Genomic DNA, 27,677 nt, shown 5'->3' with positions numbered 1-27,677 from the left:
TAATATTAGGACATTTTCATCACCTCATAAAGAAACCCCTTACCCATTAGCAGTCACTCCCCATTTCCCTCCACTGCCTCCCCCCAGCCCTAAGCAACTGCTAATCTGGTTTCTCTCTATAGATTTGCACCCTGGATGTTTTATGTTTGCCTGGATATTTTATATAAATAGAACCATATGATAGGTGGTCTTTTGTGACTGGCTTCTTTCATTTAGCATGATGTTTTCAGGGTTCGTCCATGTTGTAGCATGCACCAGTACTTCAGTTCTTTTCATTGGTGAATAATACTCCATTGTTTGTATCCACCATGTCTTATATGTCCGTTCATCAGTTGATGAACATTGCAGTTTAGTTACCGCTTTTTGGCTGTTATGAGTAATGTTGCTACAGACATTCATGTACAAATCTTTTGTGGATGTATATTTTCATTTTTCTTAGGTAAATGCTTAGGAATGGAATTTCTGGGTCATACAATAACTCTATACTTAACATTTTGAAAAAGTGCTGAATGGTTTTCCAAAGTTGCTGCACCATTCTACATTCCCATCAGCCTCTGAACTTTTCACCTCTGTTGTCTTTCCTTAAACCAGGCGTTGACAAACTGTGGTCCGTGGGCCAATCTGGCACACTGCCTGCTTTTATAAATAAAGTTTTATCAGAACAGAACCATCATCATTGGTTTACGTATTATCTACGGCTGCTTTCAAACAATAACGGCAGAGTAGTTGCAATTGAAGACTCTTTGACCAAAAAGCCTAAAATTGTTTGTCTATGGCCGTTTACAGAAATAGTTTGTTGACCCCTGCTTTAAACCTCTTTTACCTTCTTGTTGGGTCATTACCATTCTTTCCTTCCCAGGGAAGTGGCCAGGTCAGTGTCCATGCAAGGAAGGCTACACAGGAGAAAAATGTGACCGCTGCCAATTTGGCTATAAGGGCTACCCAGCCTGCGTCCTCTGTGACTGCAGTCCGGCTGGCAGTGTGAACGAGGACCCATGCTCAGAGCCTTGTCTCTGTAAGGTAAGCGAGGAGGTTAAAGCTGTCCCTCGGTTTCCTGAGAAAGCAGTGTATTCCATTGGCACAGATGATCAATTTTTGAGCAAAGCGGCAAGGTGTAGCAGAACTCCTCCCTTCCCGCCAACCTTGTGAGAAGCACGGCGTCTGTCACAGCGAGTTGGCTGCAGGACACGTCCCTGGACTTAGATGTGCACCTGGTGCTTTTTTGGTGCCTTCTGGGCGATGGCCGTATATTCCAGAGGGATTTCTGTGGCTTCCTAGATGAAACTAAATACTGCGTTTCTTAGACCTTGACTATTACTCTCCTATGACATTCTTTTCCAGCTTCACGTTTAGAGGAAAACTAAGTGAATACCAAATACCTAAGAATATTAATTAAAGGCGGATTTGTTGTTTTGAATTTCTCTTAAAAAGGAATTGGACAGAGATCAGAAATGCATTAACTGGGTACCAGGGAGGTGTCTTATTGGGCCATGTGATATTGCTAACCATTTCCCCTGTAATTCTTGGGACTTCCCTGTATCTCATGTGTTTATTCCTCTGTAAGCAAAGTCTTATATGACTTATAAGTCATTATATATGACTTGTAATCTTGAGCGTTTATTTATAAAACAAACAACTATATACCCCTCTTCATATTTTAAAGTGCTTACAAGATTGGTAAAAACGGAAGATTTAAAACAAAACCATACAAAAAAGCCATTTCAGTATAATGACCAGGCTCTGAGACCCCTAGCCTCATACTTGACTACAAAATCCAATGATAATTATTCCGAAATATCTGTTCTGGAAATATGACATCACGAGGCTTCACATCTGCTTTGAGCATCTGTTCATTTACCTTTTTCTCTGGATCACTGAACGTCTTTCTTGTTAATGTCATTGTAGTCTGTCTGACTGGAAACATTGGTTTCAAAAGCTCATCTTTTACTTTAACTTGCAGGAAAATGTTGAGGGGAAAAATTGTGATGGCTGCAAGCCGGGATTCTATAACTTGAAGAAAGGAAACCCCCAGGGCTGCTCAGAGTGCTTCTGCTTTGGCGTTTCTGATGTCTGCGACAGCCTTTCTTGGCCCATCAGTCAGGTGGGGGCACCTTCTGCGAGTCAGGGTTTAATAAATGTGCCACTTCCGATGAGCTCTCCAGTAGCTGTGTAATGAAGCTGTGAGGCTGACTTTCCCCGTAATACCACTCTCTCCCCTTTGGAATGACATGGGAACGGATCAAAGGCAGCCCGCTGCTGAAGTCTCGCGGAAGTTTATAGCTCCTGTGTTTGTTCCCACGCACGTTTCCCTGCAGAAACAATGCAATGATACGGTATTGTAGAAGCATCGTGTTTAATTTCTGCTGTGGGGAAATGCATAGAGATGTGGGGTCAGGTCTCACTCCACCTGCCCCACACTGGTGTCAAGCCAAAAGCACACCAGGAAATGGGGCCATGCAGAATTTTCCAGCTGAAAGAAGCTGGTGAGGGTGGGAACGACAGGGATTCAGAGGGCAGGCAAGGTATCCTCGGTTGTTTGGGAATGGGGAGTTCTGGGGGGATCAGCTCAAGGGAAATGCCAGATGGTGACTAGAGGAGGACAGAGTGTGACAGCTGGAGGTTAGAGAGGAGCAGCAGAGTGGAGGGCTTGTCCACGGTGACCACCTCTCCTCCCAGGCCCCACCCGCATTGAGCACTGGGAGGGTGGGGTGCTGTTTCCTGACTCTCCTTTCCCTCCCCCACCTGGCACTCAGGCTGGAGAGCAGTGGCAGGGGCATGGGGGAGGGGCAGTTCCTGGCAGCACCTGAGAGAGGAGGAGAGTTCCTGTGACCACTATGCTGGGGTGACGGCTTGTCATTTCAAGGCAGGTGACAAATTGGGAGACTAGAGGTTACTTTTATATATTTTTCAGCATTTGGGTAAAAAGCAAGGGGAACAAAGAGGAGTAAGTCAGGGTCAGCAAAAGATATTTTATTCAATGCATTTATTAAGGTCATTGTATTTTATTTATCTACAATTTATATCCATGGCCATTACAGTTTTGATTGCCTGTTTGCTTATGATTGATCTGGGTCTGAGCGACGTGTGGCTCGTTCTCAGGTTTTCCCGGTCCTTTGACATACAGAAGGGTCACTGCTCCTGTGGGTCCGTGGCCACTGTGTGTTAACAGCATCCCTAGCTGGGCTTTCTGGATCTGTCTCTTCATCGTGAAGATATTAGCGCTGAACTGGGTGAAATCTAAGGTGACTTCCATTTCATAGTCTAAAATTCTTGGATCTTTTTTTAAGGTGAAAGATATGTCCGGGTGGCTGGTCACTGACTTGATCAGTCCAAGTAAGATCCCGTCTCAGCAGAACGCACTGGGCGGGCGCCCGCAGCTCAGCATCAACCACACGTCGGTCATGCAGAGGCTCACTTCCAAGTACTACTGGTCGGCCCCCGAGGCCTACCTCGGAAATAAGGTACCTTGGGGATGGTCGTCTGGGGACAGCACCTTGGCATCTTGGACAAAGATATCAGAGCATGTTAAGAAGGGTTTTCAACTTTTTCTTTTTAAATAGTCTTATTGGTTTTGAGTGTTTGACAGGACATGATGCACGTTTACTTACACCTGACTTACAGGGTCTTATTTATCCTTGTTTGGCTTTTTATTACATCTTTAGAACATGAGCTTTTGTTCTTCTTGGCCTGGTCACAGGTGTCAGGTCTGGTCCCCTTCTCCCGTGACAGACTCTCCTCTCCTCTGGGTCCCTGGATCACTGGGGCCTTTGTGAAGTGTCAGGCACATGCCTGCTTTGTTTAGGTCGTGGTGCACTGTCTTGGCCCCCTCCCCTGGTGGAGGGCCCGGCACACATAAAGCTCTCGGCAAGAGCCGTGCAGTGGGGCTGTTGCCCGGCCCCCTAGCGTCACTGTCATGGCACACTGTTTCTCGTACGAAGTTCTGTTTAGGAACATCTGTGTTCCTAACGCAAAATGGTGATTCTACAGAGTGGAAACTCGGTTAGTGTGATTTGACTGTCCCCTTCAGTGGCCTGGTCCTGGTCTCCCCCAGTTACGGCACTTCTCTCCAGACCGACGGATCTAAAATATCTTCAGTGGGCTCCTTCTCTGGAACTCTAGGTCCTTGCTCATCTTAACCATGCATTTGGCTTGTTTTAAAGTAATGGCATATTTTCATAATAGTGTAGGTCTTGTAGCTTGGTAAATTTATGGTTAATTTGATGATTATATTTTAATCCTATAGTTTGTTTTGTGTATGTTTAAGTAGTGTTTATTTTTGAAAATGATTATTTTTCCAATCAAATTATAATCCTGGAAGATGTTTTCTGCTTATAATATGATCTTATCACCAAAAGTCAGTGGGTTTTTTGTTTTGTTTTGTTTGTGTCTCTTGAGATCATGTGTCCAATCTTGTGGTGCAAAGATTGGATTCTGAACATCACATTGTTCTCATAAGCCTGGCAGAAAGATGATCTCTATTTTACATTAAAGGATATCTAGTCAGGAAGAAAAACCTTTAATCCTTTCTTTAGCTGATCAAACGTGTTCCTTATTGTTCTCCTACAGGCAGTGAGATCCAATGTTGAGATTGTAGCCATGGACCAAACTCCCACCCCCTCAAATATGTCAGTGAAATGAATGTCTGTTGTGTGATTAGCAGAAGTTTATAGTCATTTACCTTGGGGTCTCTAAGAAGGATTACTTTTTTCTTGTGTGCGTTTAAACAATACCCTGCATTTTAGTAATATCGATTAAATAAAATAAATGATCGCTTCCTCTTTCTGAGGGGCCATGACCATTTTCCCCTGGGTGTTCACTCTCACGTCAATGTTCCAGCTGACTGCGTTTGGTGGGTTCCTGAAGTACACGGTGTCTTACGATGTCCCAGTGGAGACAGTGGACAGTGACCTCATGTCTCATTCTGACGTCATCATTAAGGTAACTGCTTTCACATAGCTTTACTATGGAGCTGAAGGGCCTAGTGGGGTGATGGCTTCGTGGCTCAGAGTGGCTAAGGGAGGCCAAGGGGTAGTAGCAAAGGGCTCCTGGCCAGATGGTCGTTCAGCCTCGTCTGGACACTGCTGGGACTGAGAGTGAGAATTCTGTCTTTGGGCCCGTTTCTGGAACTGCCTCAGGACGGCACACGGCGCTCTTTCCTTGATCCCTGCAGCTGACCCACCTTGTCACGTTTAAAAGGGAGGTGGGTCTTTGCTCCGACCTGGGAACTGCCCTTTTGGCCCTTTCAGTCCCTCTTTCCCTCCTGCCTCTTGCCTCTGCGTGTGAGTGATTAGGCAGCAGTGCCGCGCAGTGTGGGGACAGGAGGTGCGTTGCCATCTTTGTCCTCAACCTCTGTCCGTAGCCCTGTATCCTCACTCTCCCCCATCACAAACAGCTCCATCTAGAAGGATTCCCAAAGTGGTAAGAATCCACTTGAGGTTGTTGTCTGCGGTGTCTGCACTCCTCTCCCGTGACCTCTAGTGACGTGTGCCTCCATCTTCCACCTGCAGCAACTGGAAATCATTTTTGTTAACAGCAATTTTATGCAAAGCTAGAGGTATATTTATATACTTTTCCTACTTCTGTTCTCCAGTTAAAGATTAAGGGTGTCAGATTGGTTCCTTTGAGTAAAACTGTGGACAAATGCATGACTTTCTTTCTTTTCTGAGATCCCAGCAAAGGACACAGTCTTTAGGTTCATTATCCGAATCCCTCTCCGAGGAATGCAGTGGCGTCTTTTCTCTCACGGTTCTGGACCAACAGTTAGAAGCAGCGTTGCAGACTCTCCCCAAGAACCTAAACACACGTGAAAGGCCACGTTGCTGAAGACAAAATTTGCTTTTTTTTTGCTCACGACATTGAACTACAAATGTATTTCCTCTTGTTTTTCAATGTTAGGGAAATGGACTAACTTTAAGCACGCAGGCTGAGGGCCTGTCGTTGGAACCCTACGAGGAGTACCTTAATGTGGTTAGACTTGTGCCCGAGAACTTCCGAGAGTTTGGTAACAAAAGGGAGATAGACCGTGACCGGCTGATGACCGTCCTTGCCAACGTGACACATCTCTTGATCCGAGCCAGCTACAACTCTGCAAAAATGGCTCTCTACAGGTGTGTGTTGAAAGGGAGGGGAAACTTACGGTTGAGGGCGCTTCAGTCTTGTCTTTATTATCATATATTTCAAGCTGAATATTTTCTACACTGTTATTTTAAGAACACAGCTAATGGAACTGGCTGTGCTGAAGATTGTTTTTGTTAAGATAATTTGATTGAAGATGTAAGAATAGCTGCCCATGACCGCTGTACCTTTTAGGAGACAGACCTGGCGTCAGGATCTGAAACTTTCGGGAGGGCTTCTGCGAAATCCCTGAGGAGCTCACGGTTGTCTGGACCATGTTGCATCTGGTTTTCACCCTCCCAATGTTAGTGGTCTTAGATTTTACACAATCTATTTAAGCTAATGTGTCCATTCTTGGTCATTTTATTACTTCAAGAAGGTCCATTTCTGGCAGTGCCTGGCTCAGCATAAACATTGGATGAAGCTAAAGCGAACACAGCATTGCACGTTTAAGGAGAGTCTCTCCGTGTGAGAGAGAAGACAATTGAATGGCTCAGTTTTTCTGAAGCGCCACAGCTCCAGAGGGACAGCTCAGACCTTTCCCACAGCCGTGTGTGGGCAGAGCACATCTTTGCGCCCAGTGTTAAAGCATTTCTAGGCAATTGCGATGGCTCCCAGAAAGCATATTGTTAGGAAAATCTTTAGTTACTTCCAAAATTGTTGCAAATCTTTAGTTATTTACAAAAATCACATCACTATTTTGTTTGAATTAAATCTTTTTAAAGAATCTGTCTGGGTTGCGGTGTTGGATGTTGTTTGGGGTATGTAAGTCATATAACGACCCCTGTCTGTCTGTAGGTTGGATTCTGTCTCTCTGGACACAGCCAGCCCCAATGTTATAGACCTGGCCCTGGCCGAGGACGTGGAGCGCTGCGAATGTCCCCCAGGCTACATGGGCGTCTCCTGTGAGGTAGCGTCCCCCTCCCTTCTTGTCTTCTTCTTCCTGTTCTTTCCTCAGGGGGAAAAAGGTGCATTGAAGGTGATGCGGTGATGCACATTTGAATTTTAACTTCAGAAACCCACTGTTTCTAAACTTCAGACTTTTGGGGGCTCTTGGAATATTGGAAGCCACGTTGTTTGAAGAAATCGAGTTCCTCTCTCAGGGCTGGGCTGTGGCACCTGGAAGCGCGCTCCGTGCTACTCTGTGCCTAAGTTGACAGGAAGGTTGTGACACCGGTGCCATAGTTTGCATTTCTAAGGAGGACTGAACTTGGTTGTATTTGAACATTTACAAATCAACAAATCATTGGCATGTGACTGGAAAGCTTTAGACAAGCCAGGCCCAGTTTTGAGACCTTTTGTGGCCCGTGGTTATGTTACTTAGGTGGACTCCCCCCCACATATGAGGTATGAGAAAATGCACTCGCAATCGTCAATAAAAGTAATCTGTTGCTAAAACCATTTCGAAATATATTTTGAAATAATTTGGACATAAGTATTAATAATAACTCTCTCTTACTGAGAACTTTCTCTGTGTTGGAGCTTTTCTAAGCTCTTTCCGTATGTTACCTCATGTCACTCTGACAACAGCCATATGGGGTAGGCACATCATGTACTTCCTGTTCCGCAGATTAGGAAACTGAGGCACAAAGTGATTAAGTTGACCAACATCACACAACTAGGGAGTGGTCATATCGGAATTTGAACTTCATCCGTGCTGTTAACCATTGCATGATCCTGCCTGTCCTGTGTTCATGACTGACTGTGATTATGAACATTTGTCATTGGCTGTGATTTCTTGGCAATAAGTTTTTCAAATTGAAAACTTTTAACCTATAATTTGCTTTTATGAATCTTTATCAATTATATACTTTTCAGTTAATAAAGTTGGCCTAATGCTTCATGACGTAGATATTTAACTAAATATTTCAATTTTAAATATTTTGCAAATTTCTTTTTGGAACCAACGAACTCTTTTTTAGATCTCAAACATTTATTTTGGTGCCGGCCCCGTGGCGCAGTGGTTAAGTTTGCACGCTCTGCTTCAGTGGCCCAGGGTTTCACCGGTTTGGATCCCGGTCGCAGACAGGGCACCGCTTGTCAGGCCATGCTGAGGCAGCGTCTCACATGCCACAACCAGAGGCACTCACAACTGGAATATACAACTGTGTACTGGGGGCTTTGGGGAGAAGGAGAAGGGAAAAAAAGAAGATTGGCAGTAGATGTTAGCTCAGATGTTAAAAAAAACACACACACGCATTTATTTTTAGACTCAACAAATGTTTGTAGGTCCTAATCCCTGCATGCCAAGTGCTTAATGGATAAACGACCCTACAGCCACCTCTTAGAATGTGGGACATGGGAGTGGGAGAGCCGGGAATCAGGGTTGCCCAGGCCAGCTAGACCAGGAGAGGGCAGCAGTGAGCTGCTGCTGCAGGAGCTGACCAAGTCTGCTTGGCTTTGGAGGGAAAAGTGCCGATGTGCGTGGGACGATGGCCCAAGCAAGCACAAGAAGCTCAAGACACGTTTTCAAGTGCTTTTGTTAGGCAGAGAACTCATTCTTTAATCAAATTCTTATTCAGGAGCTGACTTAAAGAATCAGGCAGCTCTTGGTTAGGAATGGAATTCCCGAGAGCACTCTTGCCACCACACGGACCTCCAGGCAGCTGTAGACAATTCTCCTGTCTCCAAGGGGAGCACGCCTGCACGTGCATATATTGTTTGTATAATTAAAATGCTCTTTTAAGCATTTTTATAACAATAAAAAACAAATCCACACTGCCTCTTCACATGCCCCCGTGGGAGCGTGCTGGCCTGCAATTCCTCATTCCCTGCTCTGCCCTCTAAATGCATTTCGTGTCTGCTGTGGCCCTGGGCAGACCTGTGGACTGAGATCTTGGAGGCATGCATACCTGGCTTTGAACATTCCACTGGCACATCGGGCACGTCATCTAACTGCTGTGTTCCAGATTCCATATCTGTAAGATGGAGGTGATACATCTCAGGGTTGTCATGAGGTTTAAATGACTTGTTGTGTCTGAGTGGTTCCCAGCTTGTCCTGAGCAGGGAGTGGCTGGATGCCCGAGCTGCCTGTCCAGGCTTGTCCCACGGAAAGCCCACCCGGATGCTTGCTCACTTAAATGGCTGCATCTGGCACAGACCTGCACTGGGACACTTTGATGGCAACTAACTTTAAGCAAAAGAAAAAGTTGAGAGAAACAGTCCTCTTGATGGAAACACGATTTAAATGGCTGTGGGGTCCGTGATTTCTGAGGGTATTGCAGTGGAATACCACCAAGGTGTCTGCTGACTTACTGCATGACTGTTCAGTTTTTGTATGCATGTTTCTACATTTAAAGAGAAATAAGGAACTGAATTGTGGTGATGATTGCACCACTCCGTAAGGTTACTAAAAAAAATCATTGAATTGTACACTTAAAATGGGTGAATTTTATAGCATGTCAATGATACCTTGATAAAGATGTTTGGGGAAAAAAAGGAAAAGAAGTTTCTCTACTCCTAGAAAATCAAGCAGTTTATGTTTCTCGTGCACGGATGGGAAGTTTATTTGTGCGCCATCCAGAGCTGCCCTCACCGCTCCGGTCGCCGGTGCTTCTTTTGCAGTCCTGCCTCCCCGGCTATTACCGCGTGGACGGAATACTCTTCGGAGGAATTTGCCAGCCCTGCGAATGCCATGGCCACGCGGCGCAGTGCGACGTCCACGGCGTTTGCTCTGTGAGTCTGTTGCTGAGGCCTCGAGCCCCTGCCCCCTGCCCCCTGCCCCCTGCCCCAAAGCCGTCTGCTGTGCAGAAGCCATAAAACAAGTGCTCTTCCCCCGGAAACTGCCCTGCCCTGCAGACCCCGAGGGGAATTTGCAGATTTAAGTTCATGTCAGAAAAGATTTCCTACTTTGTTCTCCCCTTTTTTTGGAAGAAAGTTACTTTGATGACAGTGGGAAAGGGACATATAATGTTATTTCAGGTTAGAATAATGAAAAGTAATTATTTACTTTGCAAGATTATAAGGCAGTGTCAAGGTAGAAAACATCCACTGATTAAATAAAAAGGATCAAATCTTTTAAATGCAAGCGCTGGTATTTTTTAAAAAATTGTATTACATAGTATATCATAAAAAGAAGAATAAAACTTCTAATAATCACACTCATCTGTACAATATATAATGCTTTATAGTCGTTAGCTTGAATGAGCTCTTCAAAGAAGTCCCTCTTGCATGCAATATGAGTTGAAACAGGGCTTAACAACTATGTAGTTTATCTTGAGAATGAACTTCGGGGCAGATACAGGGCAAGACTTGTTTTTAACTTCAATCAGGAATTCTTTTAGGCTCTTATGCCTGGAGCCAGGCCACACTCCTGGGTTCTGACGGATTCACTCCTCACACATGGAGTGAAAGCTTATGAGACTCAGCTGGGCCCTCGTCCCTGCACAGGGAAATGTTCATACTTTTTCCCAAAGAGATTGGCTGAGTCGCAGGGCTAGAGAAAATTAAATTATCAGGCCCATGGAGAAGATCTCGGCATGATGTCTCTGATTGCTTCTCCCCCTAGAGCCTAATTTTTCTTTATTCTCTAAGCAAAGCTTTCATTTTGTTCTTTGTTCATTTCTTTGACCTAAGTGAAGCATCAGCAGGAATTGTGTGAAGTGACAGTTTGCGCAGACGCAGTCCCTCCAGGGTCAGCTTCCTCAGGCACACAGCTTCCCATGGTTTGGTGAGGCTGTTGCTTCTGTAGCATCTCACCCTTTTCATTGAGTTTTGGGCCAGGCTTTGGAGGCCCTCTGCCAGTATTCTGCCGGTGGTCAACCTGTCCTGGTTGTGCCACCTATGGCTTTAGTTACAGGTAGGCCGAAAGCATATTTGCACATGCTGCCATTAATATATTTTTACAAAGATGTAAGCTCAAAGTGAGAATGCTAAATAGCAACTGGCCTTAAAGCTCTAGTTACAATAAATGGTAATAATTTTTATAGTTTTAAATTTTTTTGGAGAAAATTCTAGATTTACACAAGGCTTACCAAAATCGTGTAGAGAGTTCTTGCATAACCTCGCTGTGCTTCCCGATGCCCACATCTTGCTTAATCGGAGTAGAGTTATCAGAACTAAGACATGAACAGTGGCACACTCCAGCTAAGTCAACTACAGACTTCAGTCAGGTTTCATCAGCTTTTCCATTCGTGTCCCTTTTCCTTTCCAGAGTCAATGGGGATCCCACCTTGCCTTCCACGGCCTTGCCTCCTTCACTCTGTGGAGCTCCTCAGTCTTTCCCTGTCTGTCCTCACCCTGGCACTCTCGAAGGGCACTGGGCACTGTGTGGAGCGTTCCTCATGGTTAGGCTGAGGTTCTGTATTTCTGGCAAGAAGCTGTGGACGTGGTGTGCCCTCTCCGAGCATGCTGTCGGGGGCCATGATGCTGCTGTCTTCTTCCTGGGGTGTTAGCCTGGCCACTTGGACAAGGGGCTGTCTGCCAGGTTTCTCCACTGTGAACTTATTATTTTTCCCTTTTTAAGTAATTAATGTTTGAGGGGACAAAAATAATAAAAATTTAGATTGGAATTTAAGGAAATATAAGAACTTGGTAGCATCATTTATCTGTTTAATCTACTTTGCTTTTTTTCCTATTCCATTTTAGAAGAAACTTTTTCATTCTTCCCTTTGTATAAGTGTTCATAGCCCTTGGCCTGTACATAGCCATCCAGCTTCTAGGAGTTCGCTCCTTACTTATGGTTTATTAGTAAGAAGCTTCCAGTTGTTCTCAGTGCCCCATTCGCCTTTTTTTAAGACTATTGTTAGAATAATTTTAGGTTTAGAGCAAAGTTGAGAGGAAGGTACAGAGATTTCTCATATACCTCCTGCCTGGATGTGTGCAGCCCCCTCACTATCAACGTCTCTGGCAGCATGGTCCGTTTGTGACAGTCAGTGAACTTGCGTTGACACGTCATTACCATTCAGAGCCCGTAGTTTACCGGAGCCCCCATGCTTTTTTCTGAGCTCTTTCCTCTCTTATCCCAAGGAGAAACCAGTTTATTTTCCTTGCGAAGAAAGGGAGTAAAATGTGCTTGTGCATGTCTTGGGCCCTTGTGTTTTCCCTTTTCCAATCAAGAAAAGAAGTTTTTCCTCCCCAAGGAGATGAGCATTCTCGTCCCTTCGCAGACCAGACCCACCAACAGGGACGGTCACCTAAAGGGATGCTGGCACACACCTGAGAAACCATTGAAACAGACCCGCGGTAGGTTTTTCAATAGAGCTCTATAGTAGTTTTCCCAAAGACAAAGAAGACCCTGTCTGGCCCTTTGAGCAAAGGAAACATATCATAGACCTTTGTCAAGTGTACATAATCAAATATATTTTAATGAAACTAGTTATTTTCTATAATACTTTTACTGTAACCATGTAGCTGTTTACCAAGGCCAGTTGCATTTTGAGTTGATTTGGATTAATTATCAAAAAGAAGGTCCTATGGTGGATGGGGAGAAAAAAAGAAACTAAGGCATTGCTACCAAAATGTGGTCTGAGGACCAGCAGCATAGGTGTCATCTGGGAGCTTTTTTCGAACACAAAATCTCGGGCCCCATCCCTGACCTCTTGAATCAGAATCGACATTTAACCCAGGTGATTTGTACATGCATTCAAGTTTAGAAGCTCTCGTCTAGGATAACCCTAAACAAAACTGGTGAAACCCTAAATAAATACAATTGTTTATAGTCCCAAATTAAGTTTAGTATTTGGGGAAACTTTTATCAACCTCAGGAATTATACAAAAATATGTAGTTTAGAAACTGGACCTATTGTTTAAATTTTTGGATGAAAAATGGCCAGTACGGTATGTGAAATGAGTGGCTGTAAGAGAAGGGGTATAAAGGGAAATGGAAGGCTAGGTGGACTCCAAGGGAGAGGAAATGAGAGGAGAGGCCCCCCGGAGGGACTGGGGGGAGCTACAGTCAGGGGTGGGCAGAGGTCCTAGGAGAAGGCTCTGGGTAGTGTCAGCACAGCGTTGGGGTCGGGGGGGGGGCGGCGCGGGGACCTGGGAAAGAATGTGTGTAAGAGTCGCAGCGTGCCCTTGGGCCATGCAGCTGCCCAGGTGCAGAGCGCTCCCCACCCCCACTTGGCCCTGCACACCTCCCATACAGCTGATTCAGGGAGATTTTACTTTCTAAGGAGATGTCTTAAATGAGGAAAATAAATTGATTGTATTTGTTCACGTATTTACCATTTCTGATGCTCTTTAATCCTTGGGGTAAACCTGTGGTTTCATTCATTGGTACCACGTTTCTGCCCCCTGAGGAGCTTTCTTTAGCATTTCTCCAGTGCAGGGCTGATGGCCAACACCTTCTCTCTTTTGTTTGTCTAGAAATAGAAAAGGCTTTCTTTCACTCTCAGTTCGACGCATACCTTTGCATAGTCTTCTTTCAGCACTTCAAAGTTGTTCTCTTTGCTTATGGCTTACGTTGTTCCAAACGAGAAGTCAGTGGTAATTCCTGTACACAATTCTTTGTTGTGCCTTTTTTTCCTGCCTGCTTTTTAGATTTTTCTCCAGGTTATGATCACCTTTTGTTTTTTTTGCTTCTTCTCATTTCTAGTAGTTTTTGTTACCCATTTTAAAAAACTTGTCATTTGGAAATAATTTTAAATTTATGCAAAGATTGCAGGGATAAGGATAGTACTTAGAATACCCACCGTTTACCCAGAGTCACCTGTTGTTAGCAGTTTCCCCCTTTTGCTTTATGATCCTCAGTCTCAATCTATCTAATCCTAAAATTTTTTTCTAAACTGCTTGAGAATCAGTTGCATGCACCATGTCCCTTTATCCCTGAATTCTTCAGTGTGTTTGTCCTGAGAATAAGGATATTCTCTTAGGTCCCATAGTATAGTGTCAGCTTCAGTACATTTAACATCGATGCTTTACATTTTGTAATCTACCCTCCATTTTTTGATTTTGTCGGTTGACTCAATTATATCCTTTATGGCACTTTTTTCCTCCATTACAGGCCCACATCTAGGATTGTTGCATTCTATTGTCGTGTCTCTTTAGTTTCCTGTAATTTGAAATATTTCTACAGAACTTCTTTGTCTTATATAACATTGGCATCTTGAAGAACACAATAATTTTTCAAGAAATAGAATATCTCTCATCTTGGGTTCACATTTGGGTTGTCTTGTTGTAGTTAATAAGCAGTCTTAGGAAGATACTTTAAGACCACACAAGGATTCTATCCCTCATGAAAATTACCCCTTAGATTTAGCAGTCATTGATGATTCTTGCCCAACCAGTACTTAACTGTGTTTGCAAGAGGATGGCTTTTTAGCTCCAGCCCATGCTTCCAGTTGGCATGCAGCCTTCTGCTGTAAGCAAGAACTCTCCCTACTCCCACATGTTTATTTATTTACCTACTTGTTATCTGTCTGGACTCATCGATTCCACATTTTCCCAGACTTGGCTAGTGGGAGCATATCCAGCAGTTTTGGATTGCATTGTTCAATGAATATTGTTACCTTGTTGAGTTTCTGGGTTTTGTTGCTTTCCTTGAAAGAACAAGGAGGCGTCTTTTGGCGGGCAGTTAAATTATTGCAGGTCAGCTTGATTGTTTCAAGGTTTGTTTGAAGCTTTGTCAGGGTGGGTCTGGTATTGCCTTCACTCTGGGGCGGGATCAGCCTCACAAACAACAGCCTACAAACAAGTTTTTCTTCTGGGTTCTCTACTGAGTGCCCTGGGTAAACGTTTAAGTGTCTCTCCACATTGGCCGGTTAGAATTCTAATGTCCCTGAGCTCTGTGTGAGTTCTGGATCTTTTAGCTTACTGCTCACCTGGATTTCTTTGCCCACCTGGAGTCACAGTCTCCACACGAGCAGCTTAGTATTCAGGAGCCGCTTGAAGGGGTCTCCTGTGCACATTGCTGGGGCTCTTACTCTGTGAAGCTCCAGTCCTCTGTCCACATTCCAGCAGTTCAGCCTCCCCACGCTCTCGCCTCTGTCTCCTCACCTCTGCGAGACCACCCCTCTATTTGGGCACCCCTTCCCCCCACTGCTTGGCAAGTGTCTCCAGGCAGAACGACCTGTGGCTGTAGGCCTCGTCCCACTGTCTCCCTCTCTCAGGGACTGCAGGCCTGCACCCTCCGTTGGCCAGTGCCTGAAGGCAGGTGTTCCATATATTTTGTTCCAGCTTTCTAGCTTTTTCCTACAGAAGGGCAAGTTACTCTGACATAGCTGGGAGTGAAAGCTATTACACTTCTCATTTATACAACTTTAAATTTGTTATTAGTTCATCTAGAAACAGGCAACCCCTACTCATATAATAGCGTTTGGTGGCTTGTTTAGCATTTGTCTTTTGTTTTTCATTTGGACTTCAAGTTGTTTGTGGATGAGTCTGAGAATCCTCTGAGGAAACCTTCTTTTTCTGCATGTGTCCTAGGCGTGCAAGCACAACACCACTGGGGACCACTGTGAGCAGTGCATGCCCGGCTTCTATGGGCGGGCGTCCCGAGGGACTCCTGGGGACTGCCAGCCATGTGCCTGCCCCCTCTCCACAGCCTCCAACAAGTAAGCCTGGCACCTCCACCAGCAGACCCTGCCTGGCGTGGCCAGGATTTCCATCCAGATGTGTGAATTTTGCCCAGCGGTGATCATTGAGGACTGAAGGTGGAGGAGTGGGTTCTCTGCTTTGAAAAACGTTTGGTGGGTTAAACTAGGCAAGGAAAGTTGTGTGACAGCAAGAACATATGCATATTGTTTTCCTCTTGGTCTAATACTTGGTCATCAGTCCTTTCACAAGTATATATTGTGTGCCTGCCACTGGGCCAGAAAGTATAGGGGACACAGAGATGAATAAAACATTGTTCCTGGGCTTAAGGAGCTTTTGCTCTAATGACCAAAATATGTAAATTAAGGCTAATTGAGAATGGGTTGAATTCATTGATAGATTCAACAAGTATTTATGGAGTGCCTACTATACATGGGTATCATGGTGGGTGCTCTGAGCATCACACTGTCCCTCCCGGGCTGCGGGCCCCACAGACTCCGCAGTGAGGTGGTGTGATCATGACTACAGTGGAGGTATGTCTGCTGTGCAGTGGCATCTGCCAGGAGTGGCTCTCTGAGGAAGCTCTTGATCTTGATCTGAGTCTTGAAGGATGAGAAGGAATTTGAAAGCAGCAGAGAAGGGCATTCTAGGCAGAAGGAACTGAGACTGCCAAGGTATGGCAGCATAGAAGGGCTGTTTTGAGGAATTGCAGATGATCCTGGAGCTAAAAACATGAGGGGAAGTGGAAGGAGATGGTGATGTGCAAGGCTTTGTACATCGTGCTTGGGCGTGTGTTTCCCGCAGGACAGTGGTTTGAAAGCCTCTTTCTGTCTCACTAGTTTACCCGAACTCTTCCTCCCCTCACACCCAGAGGATTCCCCCATGGGGATTTTTATTTGAAACTCCAGTGTATAAAAGAGATACAGTCAAAGCTACTCTGATGAAATCATGGGAGACTCTCAACTGCCCCCGTACCTGCCTTCGCAGGCCTCCCAAGACCCAGGAACAGAGTTTGAAGAGACCTCGGTCAGCAGTGGGGGTCCTTTGGGAAATGTTGCCTACCGAAGTGCAGGAGCCTCTTGGCTATTGTGTGTGAGCAAGCTCACTCTTGGCCAGTGTGGGCAGGGCTCTGAGGCAGGCAGACCAGTTTCAAGGAACCCAGAGGAGAGGAACACGGCTTGACCAGGAGCATGAGAGCAGGCCTCCTGGAGGAGGAGACAGCTGAGCTAGGCATTGGAGATGAGCCGGGCGAACCCAGGCGGAGAGGGGAGAAGTGCCCTCCGGGCTGAGGATGATCAGGAGCAGGGAGCAGCGAGTGTCCACTGCCCATGGGGTGGGCTGTGTGGTCGGGAGCCTTGGGCTCTGGGCTAAGGAGTGAGACCCAGTGAAACTTTATAAGGACAGGAATGGTAGAAATTAAGCATTTGAAATAGTTAGAAATTCTGCACCATCCATTAGAAAATTGCATTCATTTCTAATGTTTTGACAGTTTCAGCCCCACCTGCCACCTAGATGATGGAGACAAAGTGGTCTGCGACCAGTGTGCCCCGGGGTACTCAGGGGCTTGGTGTGAGAGGTACTGTGCATTGCTCAACTGGTTTCCAAAAGTTGCATTCACGTTTTTTAAATATAAATCTTACGTGTTCATTTTTAAGTTTGTAGTTTAGTGTGGTTTTGGAGTTTGGGTATGTAGTTATTATTTCATATAATCATAGGTAAAAGCCAGTATATGATTAAAAAATTAATGTTGAAACTCCCTGGGAATTTTCCAAGAATAGCATTTTATCTCCTTGAGCTCGTCTGAGTCCTCCTTAACGACAACAGGAACAGGAAGCAGTCACATTACTGTTCACACGTTTAAATAGCCTGTTACTCTGGATAGCTCCATGGGGGGGAGGTTGATTTAACACTTGTCTTCTGGCACCTGAAAGCCAGTGTTGTCTTTTCCCACACGTCAGTCTTAGTGCCAGGCTCTGGCTAAAGTCCATAGGAGAGCTGTGGCACATCCCAGAGAGGCGAGATGCGGGCTGAATTGGCCTGTGCTGGCTGCACGTCCCTGTGGATATATGGCTCATTTCGGACATACTCCTTGTTCTTCACAATGAGTGAAGGAATTCTATGAATGTCTGAACTTGGAGTTGCATTCCTTTCACAGTAAATTTTATGTAAAAAGAGCCAACCTGATTGGTTAACCATTCAGAGAATCCCTGGGTGGTGGGGTAATGTCTAGAGTAATTGCATTTATCTGGATCCCTCTTTTCAATCTTTTATACAGATGCGCAGACGGTTACTATGGAAACCCAACAGTGCCTGGGGAATCCTGTGTTCCGTGTAACTGCAGCGGCAATGTCGACCCCTTAGAGGTTGGTCACTGTGATTCTGTCACCGGAGAATGCCTGAGGTGCACTGGAAACACAGATGGCGCCCACTGTGAGAGGTGTGCTGCTGGGTACTACGGGGACGCTGTGACTGCTAAAAATTGCCGAGGTGAGTCATGGGCTGTGACACTGAGTTTATTGCCTACGGCCGTGTGAAGTCTCCATCCTTCCACTCACATGTATCAAAAAGTGCTCAGCCCATGAGGTAACTTGATCTTGAATGGTACTTGTGTTAATGCCGGATAGAGACCCAAGACCTAAGCCTTCCCCTCTACCCTATGTTAGCGCGATCAGCTACTCTCAGTGAAGGTTAAATGGCTAGAAAGTATGTGCTCCCTGTCCGAGGAGAGAGTGGTACTTTACAACATACCGCCACAGCTCCCAGGGACTGAGATGAAGGAACGGGATGCTCAAACTCTGTCACCTTTGCGGAGGAGATGCTAAGGGCTTTCATGGGGCGGTGGGATTTCAAGGTGTGAGGTGGGAATGGGAAGACCGTAGCCCCGGAACTGGCACATCTTGGTGGTCTGCGCCTGAACTACTGAACCCACATCGCTCCACAGAGCTCCGCCTAGATTCTTGAAATTAGGGAAAAGTAGATTCTCATGTTCCCCAGATGAAACACTTACAGCCTCGGGACTGATAGAGCCCTCAGGTTTTTTGCACATTTCTTGAAGGAGTGAAAGAGTAAAAATGGCAATTATAAATTATTTTGATAATTTCCTACAGATGCTGAAGTCCTACTATGCTATTACAACATGGGGACACAAGAGGGTGCTAGTGATACAGAAAAGATATTTTTGCAGGCGGGCATGGAGAGAGTCACGTTTTATACCCTGGGCCCATCAGGCTGGTCCTAGCCACACGGCTACCTCAACTGGTCACTGGAGGAGGATAGTTAGGCTGACTGGTACTGGTCTTACGCTTTCCCAATTCTCATGTCATTTCTTTTCATCTTTACTGCAAGCCTTGATGATTCATCCCTTAGTTAATCTGTCATTTATTAACTCTAACTTCCCAGGCACTATCCTAAGTACTATGATAGGAGTTGGAAATTTTTGGCCCCAGTCCACTGGGGGCTACACGTGATGGTGTAGAGAAGCACATCCGTGGATCCCAGGCTGTGGAATCTGAGGAATGTGCGTCAGAGTCCAGGGTTGGTCATCGCCCAGCTATGTGACATTAGGCAAATTTATTAACCTCTCTGAGCCACTACTTCCTCATACATAAAATAGACATAATTATATGTGTATATTAAGGCTTTTCTGAGAAGTCAGTGGGATAACAAATGTGAAGTTATAGACATCAAATGGCAGCTATTATAATTGCTAGTAATAAAAGCAGTAATTTTTATTATTTTTCTGTCAGTGTTGTCCCTCAGAAATATAAGCCACGCATGTAATTTTAAATTTTCTAGTAACCACATTTAAAAAATTAAAAGTAAACAGGTGAAATGTATTTTAATAATACATTTTATTTAACCTGATATATGAAAAGTATTATCATTTTATCATGTAATCAGGTTTTTAAAGTATTGAGAAACCGCTTTTTTTTCTTTGATACTGAGTGTTCCACATTAGTGTATGTGTCACAGCTGCCCTCAGTTAGGGTGCTGACTTTCCGTCACAAGTGCTTGATGTGTGTTATGAGGTCCAGTGTGGAGCAGAGGGCCCCCATGTCCAGGCCCTCAGACGGACTGCAAAGTGCTCCGACCCGGGCCAGAACCCGTTCCCTGCCTCGTGTGCCCCCAGTGGGAAGCTGCTGCACTGTGTTGCGAGGGGATGAAGGGAGGCGTAGGATCGAAGCCCTCAGTGATGAGCGGGCGTGGGGAGAAGGGTGAGGCAGGAGAGACTCGAGTCTGGGCCCAGGCTGCGGGCCGGGCGGCTGTGCTGCTTCCGGGCTGACACTGGCCAGCTCTCTTTAGACTCTGGGCATTTATAATTTTTGTTCTTTTCTCGTCTCCTCTTTCCCCATGCCTAGCTTTGATGAGATGAATTCCTACAACTGTTGCTGGGTAGTCACTAGAAATCTTTCCAGGTCTATCGTAGGGGTCCCGCTCGTGGACTGTCCACAGTCTCGACATGCTGATGAACGGCCACGCCGCGCTAGGTTAACCAGGGACCCCGCGCTCGCTGTTCCCGGGCTCCCTGTGGGAGGGCTCCCGCGGGGCTGCGCAGGCGCCCGTGCTCAGGAGTCGGGAATCGGGAGAAGCGGAGCCTGGAGAACCGTCAGCTTCGGCCCGGGCCTGGAAGTGGCGGGTGTGGACTTAGCTGCCCGGGGCAGAGACGCGCGAGGGAGAAGAGGGTTGTGGGGACCCTTCTCAGCTCTAACGTTAAAGGACCTTCTATGAAATAAGTGAAGTGGGCATCATTTTTATATTGTGGGGTTCTAATGAGAGTTAAAAGATATGTAAAGCTCGGGGCAGTCGGTGATTGACAACTATTTTAAATTAGTATCATTCTTAACATGAACAATTTTTATTAATAATCGCTATTATACTTGCTACTATAGAAGGATAACTACTAATAGCTGTGTGATCTATGGCAAGTTATGCAATCTTTTCAAGTTTTAGATGTCACATCAAAAACAAGAGAACATTATAGTGCTTCCCTCCTAAATTTGTCATGTAGGTTACATGAAATATTGACTGTAATGTGACAGGCACAAACTGCCGACAGGTGTGACTTGTTATTATCATCGATATTTTTGTGATGATCATACTCACAGTGAACTTTGAATTTTCCCCAGAGGAAGGGGAAGCTTTAAATGAGACAGGCGCAGAGGAAAATACACGAGAAACAGGAAGGAAAGCAAAGACCAAGTGTCCCAAAACCGGGGTACCAGTGAGGTTCAAGGAGAGAGCGGCCAGTGGGTCCTGCCCTGTAGAAAGACACAGCAAGATGAAGACTGCACCTCTGCCCGCTGCGTCTGTGCCTGGGGAGTCCCTGGAGACGGCAGGAGGAGCAGGTTTAGCAGACAAGGGGCCAAGAGAGCAAGCCTGGACTGTGCTAAGGGGAAGGGAGGGAGAGAAGACAGAACCCTGGAGAGAGCGTTAAGAGTGTGTGTGTGTGAGTGAGTGACGGGTGTGTGTGAGAGTGAGGTGTATGTGACAGTGTGTCAGTGTGTGTGTGATATTTCCAATGGGAGACAGTTGAGAATGGTTGCATGCAGAGAAGTGTTTTAAAATCAGGTTTTATTGTTATTTAGGTGTGGCAAGACCTGAAGATCCGGAGGTAGCTACCATTGAAAAGATAGTTCATGGGCCAGCCTTGGTGGCCTAGTGGTTAAGTTCAGGGCACTCTGCTTCAGCAGCCCAGGTGCACTTCCCGGGCACAGACCTACACCACTCCTCTGTCAGTGGCCATGCTGTGGTGGCAGCTCACATACAAAAAGAGGAAGATTGGCAACAAATGTTAGCTCAGGGTGAATCTTCCTCAGCTAAAAAAGAAAAAAGAAAAGAAAAGATAGTTTGTTACTCACAGATGCCAGGAGGACACACCACAGCATGGGATTGACCACGTAGGGGAGTGCCCAGGTCGGTCAGGAGGGGACCTGTGGGCTAATGCCTTTATTGTGGTTTCCACGAGAAGGAGCAGGCCAGGCAGGGTAAACAGGTGTAGGACTGGCTGGTGTGAATGAGGTCCACAGGCTCTGGGCCAGGGGGGCTACCCTAGTTGTCTGATACTTGGCCCTGGGTGATGAGGGCAGGTGGCGGGTGCAATGTGAGAGTCCAATAAAGAAGGGACGATGGGGTGGGCTCGGGTTGGTGAGTGTGCATATGTGGGGCGTTCTGGTGGGAGCTTTTACCGTCTCTAGGAATTGACTAGCCCTGCGAGGGGCACTCTCCAGGGTCCGGAAGGCCCCTAAAGTCAATGCATCAGAAACACAGAGGGAAGACGGGTGTGTTTCACACAAAGAGTGTGTAGAGTGTTGGAGTCAAGCTGCAGGTGGGCAGAGCAGGAGGGCGGCAGTGAGTGGTCCGCAGAACTGCCCCCGCCGCCCGCAGGCCCCCGGCATGGTCCGCTTGCGCCAGGGACAACCGCGGGACCGCGCTGCGGGGGAGGCGGGGCCTGCGCTGCGTGCCCCGTGTGCTGGGGCTCGTGGTCGTCGGTGCAGCTGCTGCCTTTCTTACGTTCTCCTACCATACGACGGGCAGGGTACATTTTCTGAGTGCAAGCACTCATAAGTAGTATACGTCCTTGGGATAGTCTATCAGTGAGCATATGAAACAGTTTAAAAGATGTGCATATTAACGGCTGTGGTATGAATATCAATTGAACATTTCTTCGAACCGTTAAATTGCATCATTTTGAAAATGTGGGGCACTTTGCGCCTTAAACATCAGTGTTGTCACTGCAGATAAAACTGAAATGTGTGGCGTGAAGGTAAGTGCATTAGAGCTACAAATGACTCGTGACTGAAAACAATTGCCTATTTTTCATTTAATTATAAAACGTAATATTAGTTATCTAGGTGGTTATAACCGAGCTTTAAAATATTAACTATATACCTGATTGGAATTAGAGCAAATGACTAAATTGATTTTGAATTTCCCTTGCATGTTTTTTTGAAGATTTGTTGATAGACATTTTAAAATTTCAAGGAATTCATGAAATTGGTGAAGTTCGTTTGCTAAATATTATCTTCATACCTTCGGTAGTTTTTTTCTCTAGGTGGTTCCTTCCACCAATCCTATTTTGGCTTACCCTTCAGAAAACTACTAAATTTTTAGTTATGGCGAAGTAATAACTTTTTTTAAGTTTTATGATTTGAAACATGAATGTTTAGAATTTTCCCTCTTGGGATTAAGGGATTTTATTACAGCCATACCCAGAAGTGGGCACAAATGTGTCTGTTGTGTGTGTGTTAGCTTGTGAATGCCATGGACAAGGCTCCCTTTCTGGTGTCTGCCATCTTGAGACTGGACTCTGTGACTGCAAACCACATGTGACCGGACAGCAGTGCGACCAGTGCTTGGTAAGATGCCTACTGGTCATTGCGTACAATTCAAGTGTTTGTCAGTAATGTCCACAGTTGATACCTTAGCCTTGGTTCAAAGGAAGTGGAATTCATGACTGCCAGAAAGAGCTAATGCCCAAAACACAGCTGGTGAATGCTGTGCGTCCCTGTCTGGAGAGTGTGTGCTCAGTTTACAAAGGAGTGGAATGATGTCGTGAACACTGTGATTCTGTGAGACATCCTGTGTTTGGTTTGGGAAGCGTTCTCGTAGGTATTAGTCACTTACTAAAGCGTGCTTTGGCCTCCATGGTCCTGCCTCTCCTGGGAGCCAGCGTGGCTATTACGGCTTGGACACAGGGCTCGGCTGCTCGCCCTGTAACTGCAGCGCCTCGGGCTCCACGTCGGACGACTGCACAGAGGAAGGCCAGTGTCGCTGCGTGCCAGGTGTCGCCGGGGAAAGGTGTGACAGGTGTGCCCGTGGCTTCTATGCGTACCAGGATGGTAGCTGCACACGTAAGCTCTTGATTCGTTGTTTGAGATTCTGTAGTAATTCCTAGATTTTTCTCTGAGCGCTCCTTTGACTTTTGAGTAATTCTGTTAAGTTCCTTTACTTTTTCTCTTCTTAGCATGTAGGATTTCATACCTTTTTTTCAGTTTCCTGATGCCTATTCTGGGTGTGTCCATAAGCTTTGGTCAGGCACTACTAACTGTGTGAGCTTAGAATACTTAACTTCGCTTAGCTTAAGTTTCCTCGTCTGTAAAATGGGGAAGTTAATTATGATCTCCATCTGGGAGTTATTTTGAAGTTTGCGTGTAAAGTTCTTAGTACCGCGGCATTTGGCAAACGATCGATGCTCACTAAATATTAGCTCTGTCTGCTCTTCCCACCTTCCAAGCACCTTTCTTATCTTTTCTCTCTCTCTCCCACTCTGCCCCCATTACCTCCCCTCTAGCAGCCTCTCTCCACAAGGAGGAACAGCTACCTCCCGTGGGACATGGAGGGGTCTTGGGAATCATGACGTCTGTTTTAGGAACCAGAAGAATGATTTAGATTATTCATAAAAGAGAAATCACTTGTAGCATCAACTCTCACCCCTTCAGTCCTGACCTGTAAACAACACCTCTGTCTCTGTCGTAGGCTGTGACTGCGCTCACACTCAGAATACTTGTGACCCAGCATCGGGGGAGTGTGTCTGCCCTCCACACACTCGAGGCGTCACATGTGAAGAATGTGGGGACGGATACTGGGGCCACGACCCAGAGCTCGGGTGCCAGGTGCGCGTCGTTTGTGCGTTTTCCTGACTGAGAATTCCTTCGTTGTAGCAAGTTTTGCCCCTTTTCTTGTATCTATTTGCTTGGTTTTACCTGTTGAATAGCTTTATGGCTTATATTTAAAACTCAGTACAGATTGTAGGAGTCACAGTGGAAGAAGCAGCTCCCTTAAAGTACATTATTCTGAGTGTTCTTCAAGAATCTGGCTGTGAAATTGTTGGTTAAAAGATCAAAAATTTATTTTAGTGCCCTTTAAATATATTCTGCAGTGTATACTATGGTTCAGGAAAAGGCACAGACCACTCTCTTGGGGGGTTTATGTTCAGTCCTCAGCAGTTCTGTTTTTCTGTGTAACTTTCATCAGTTAAACTTAGATATAAATTCTATGATGAAAACAGAGGAAACATTACCCGATTTTATTATCTAAAATAATGTTGCGGGACTGTTGGGATCTATTAAGTAGATTGAATTTCAGCCACAGTTTTGGCCTCATGTGCACGGGCCACAGAGATGCACCAAGTCCAGCCGTGTAGTCCCTGCTGCCTGTTGGCACATGACAAGGTGGATCCGTATGGCAAGAGGGAGAGAGAGCCATTCGTTGGTATAATTTTCCCAATTTTGTGTTTTCCTGTAATCTCAATATGTGTCCATTATGAAAATGTAAAAGCTGCCTTTTTACTTATTTAGTGTTTCTTCTTTCAGCCCTGCAACTGCAGTCGTGTAGGGTCAGCCAGTCGCCAGTGCGATGCGCTCACTGGTCACTGCCAGTGTAAGCCTGCGTTCAGTGGACCGAGCTGCGGGCAGTGCTCCCTGGGCTACAGGGACTTTCCAGACTGTGTGGCCTGTGACTGCGACCTGAGAGGGACGTTGGCAGACACCTGTGATGGGGAGCAGGGTCTCTGCAGCTGTGCAGAGGACACCGGCACCTGCTCTTGCAAGGTATTGGCCCTCGGCGCTCCCTTCCTTCTCTCGCACTTGTCATCATGACTTCTGGGCTTTCAACTATTTAAACAAGCACCTAGGTTTAGACGCTGCTCATAATGAGTTCACACTACCTTCTAGATCTGAGTGTAAACTCTGTGTGTGCTCTTCTGGAACGATGGATGATTCTCTAAATGGAATTTCTCCTGTTTATTACTAGTGTCAGATGATAGGACTGATTTGAAACACATGCTGAGTTTTCTATTATGAGTTCCAGTTGGCTGAGTTGCTAATCTTTCCTGGATATACAGGTGAAATAGATGATGCAGGGCTTCAAGTGGATTTGTGATTTTAAAGCTAGTAAGTTATTCTCTTGTATGTGCTTGCCAGACTGAAGGAAATTTGTTTATTATTTTCCCCAGAGGTGAGATTTCAACATCATGTTGAATTTCATGTCTTTCCATTAGTTTTCTCATTGTGCCTTGTTATTAGGAGGTCATTGGCCACCTTCTCTGGTCCTTTCCCAGGGGCTGGTGAGGTGAGAACCACAGGGTAGTGGGTTGGTTGGTGACTGGGGGTGAGGAAGGGAAAACTCATGTAGATGCCATGGCCTGGGAGTGATGAAAGCATCAGCGGACACATTTTTGGCTTACCACATCTCTGCTATCGGCTCTCCTTGCAGACTGTCAGAACAGGAAGCACCTGCCTTAACAGTCACCTGGTTGGTGGCTCTCCACCCTGACTCATCCTCAGAGTCACCTGGGGCCTCCAGGAGGATTGTAGGGCCCGCTCCAGGAGATTCTCACTAGGGAATCTGTATCTTCCAAAGCCTGCCAGGACGATTCTGGTCATCAGCTCCGTTTCGGAGTCTCTCCTTGACTGAGAGAACTGATGCTCAGAGAGGGGAGGGGGCTGCTGGGGAAACCGCTGCTTCAGGGATGTTTGTGGATCCAAAGTTATTTTTGTGTTTTATTTCGTTTCTGTTTGTTCAGAAATCATGTCTCTTTTTTTTTTAGGTGAACATGAGTCTATTATTTCTTCCCTTTTAGGAAAACGTCGTTGGCCTTCATTGCAGCGAGTGCCGAGCGGGCACCTACGCTCTCCGCGCCGACGACGCCCTGGGCTGCGCCCCATGCTTCTGCTTTGGGCTGTCACAGCTCTGCTCGGAGGCGGAGGGTTATGTGAGGACCCCAGTAAGTTGCCCAGGCAGTTAAAATGCTGTTTTTAACCCTCTCCCTTGGGGGCTGGGTGAAGGTGGGAGAGACAGTGAGGTACTTACTTTCAATTTTGCTCCTGTTGCCTCAGGGGTGCTGGAAGCTCCTTTGGGTTGGTTGGGAGTCGGAACTCTGCTTCTGGTGTCTGAGGAAGTAAAAGCAGTGGGGGCTGAAGCCTTGCGTGTTGCTCCCCAGCTCATCTGTGGAGAGTTGCAGTTGGGGAGAAAATAAGGCTGCAGCGTCTCAGCAGTCCCCTGCGTGTAATTGGACTTCGCCCCAATACAGCAACAGTCTGGCCCTAAATGCAGTGATTTAAAACGTTTTCAGTTAATTTTAATCCAGATGTTTAATTCAAAGGGAAAGTCTTTCTTGTTCCTGTTTAATAAAGAAGCTGTCCGTCTGTGAAGCATGGTCGAAGCTGACGGTCAAAGGTGCGGAGCTGATCCGCGCTGTAACGTGCGTTTCCTTCTTGTGCCTAGGTAACGCTGCGCCCCCATCAACCCCTTCTGCGTGTGGTTTCTCAGAGTGACCTCAGGGGTACGACGCAGGGGGTGTATTACCAGGCCCCTGACATCCTCCTGGACGCCGCCACCGTCAGGCAGCACGTCCCTGCAGAGCCACTTTACTGGCGGCTGCCCGGGCAGTTCCAGGGAGACCAGGTGCGGCCACTCCCAGCCCAGGGCCCGGCGCGCTTCCCGGGGGCGAGGGGAACGGGAAATCAGTGCTCTGTGTTGGCCTGTCTGACGTTAACTGAAGTGGGTATTAATTTCCTCTCCTGAGTCGGGGTGGAGAAGTTGGACACTTATAAAAATCCCCCCAGATGTGTATTTTTTAAATTTTTTCATTCATTTTGAAAGTCTTATAATTCAAATCAAATTCTTTTCCTCCTCCCTAAAGCAGTCATTTAACAAACAGTTATTGTTTCACTGATATAGCCTCAGTCCAGCCTGGGTGCTCGGTCTGGGAGGTTCTTCTCAAGAAATTGGCACTCATTTTTGGGGAAAAGACCTACTTCAAAAGAGTCTTGAAGGCATCACTTGCATTTTTGTTTATAGAAATATCAGAGTCTGTATGTGACTTCACCCTGATCTTTAAAATTTTCAAATATACATTCAGTGCTCCTGTAGATAGAGATCATTTTTAATTCAGAGGAGCTTGAAAATAATTGGAATCCTTACCACGACTGTGGCTTGTTGTCTGGAGCTCACCTTCCATGGCACCCTCAGGAGGAAACCCTGGGAGGTGACACAGGTGTCTGTGGCCTGGCTGCTGGTGATGGTTTTCTGGGTGAATACTTACCCCAAGACTCAGAAAGTTGTGTATGTTAAATATGTACCGCCTTTTTACA

The 27,677-nt window shown here is 46.0% G+C and overlaps 1 protein-coding gene across 4 annotated transcripts in view; it reads left to right on the top strand.

Annotated features, from left to right (window-relative positions):
• The window catches only part of LAMA1 (laminin subunit alpha 1), a 147,750-nt gene that overhangs the window by 59,036 nt on the left and 61,037 nt on the right, over positions 1-27,677 (top strand). For all 4 annotated transcript variants that reach the window (XM_070629466.1, XM_070629465.1, XM_070629468.1 and 1 more), the window contains 16 exons: positions 860-1,020; positions 1,961-2,101; positions 3,288-3,461; positions 4,837-4,938; positions 5,896-6,107; positions 6,913-7,024; positions 9,679-9,789; positions 15,478-15,605; positions 17,075-17,161; positions 17,861-18,072; positions 22,834-22,940; positions 23,255-23,435; positions 24,061-24,197; positions 24,897-25,133; positions 26,165-26,308; positions 26,809-26,988. In XM_070629466.1, coding sequence (XP_070485567.1) covers positions 860-1,020; positions 1,961-2,101; positions 3,288-3,461; positions 4,837-4,938; positions 5,896-6,107; positions 6,913-7,024; positions 9,679-9,789; positions 15,478-15,605; positions 17,075-17,161; positions 17,861-18,072; positions 22,834-22,940; positions 23,255-23,435; positions 24,061-24,197; positions 24,897-25,133; positions 26,165-26,308; positions 26,809-26,988 — 2,426 coding nt within the window. The remainder of the gene's footprint in view (positions 1-859; positions 1,021-1,960; positions 2,102-3,287; positions 3,462-4,836; positions 4,939-5,895; positions 6,108-6,912; positions 7,025-9,678; positions 9,790-15,477; positions 15,606-17,074; positions 17,162-17,860; positions 18,073-22,833; positions 22,941-23,254; positions 23,436-24,060; positions 24,198-24,896; positions 25,134-26,164; positions 26,309-26,808; positions 26,989-27,677) is intronic.

The sequence above is a fragment of the Equus przewalskii genome, chromosome 7 (genome assembly GCF_037783145.1).
Source record: "Equus przewalskii isolate Varuska chromosome 7, EquPr2, whole genome shotgun sequence".
Classification (NCBI taxonomy): Eukaryota; Metazoa; Chordata; class Mammalia; order Perissodactyla; family Equidae; genus Equus; species Equus przewalskii.
This window is presented reverse-complemented; position numbering and strand designations above follow the sequence as displayed.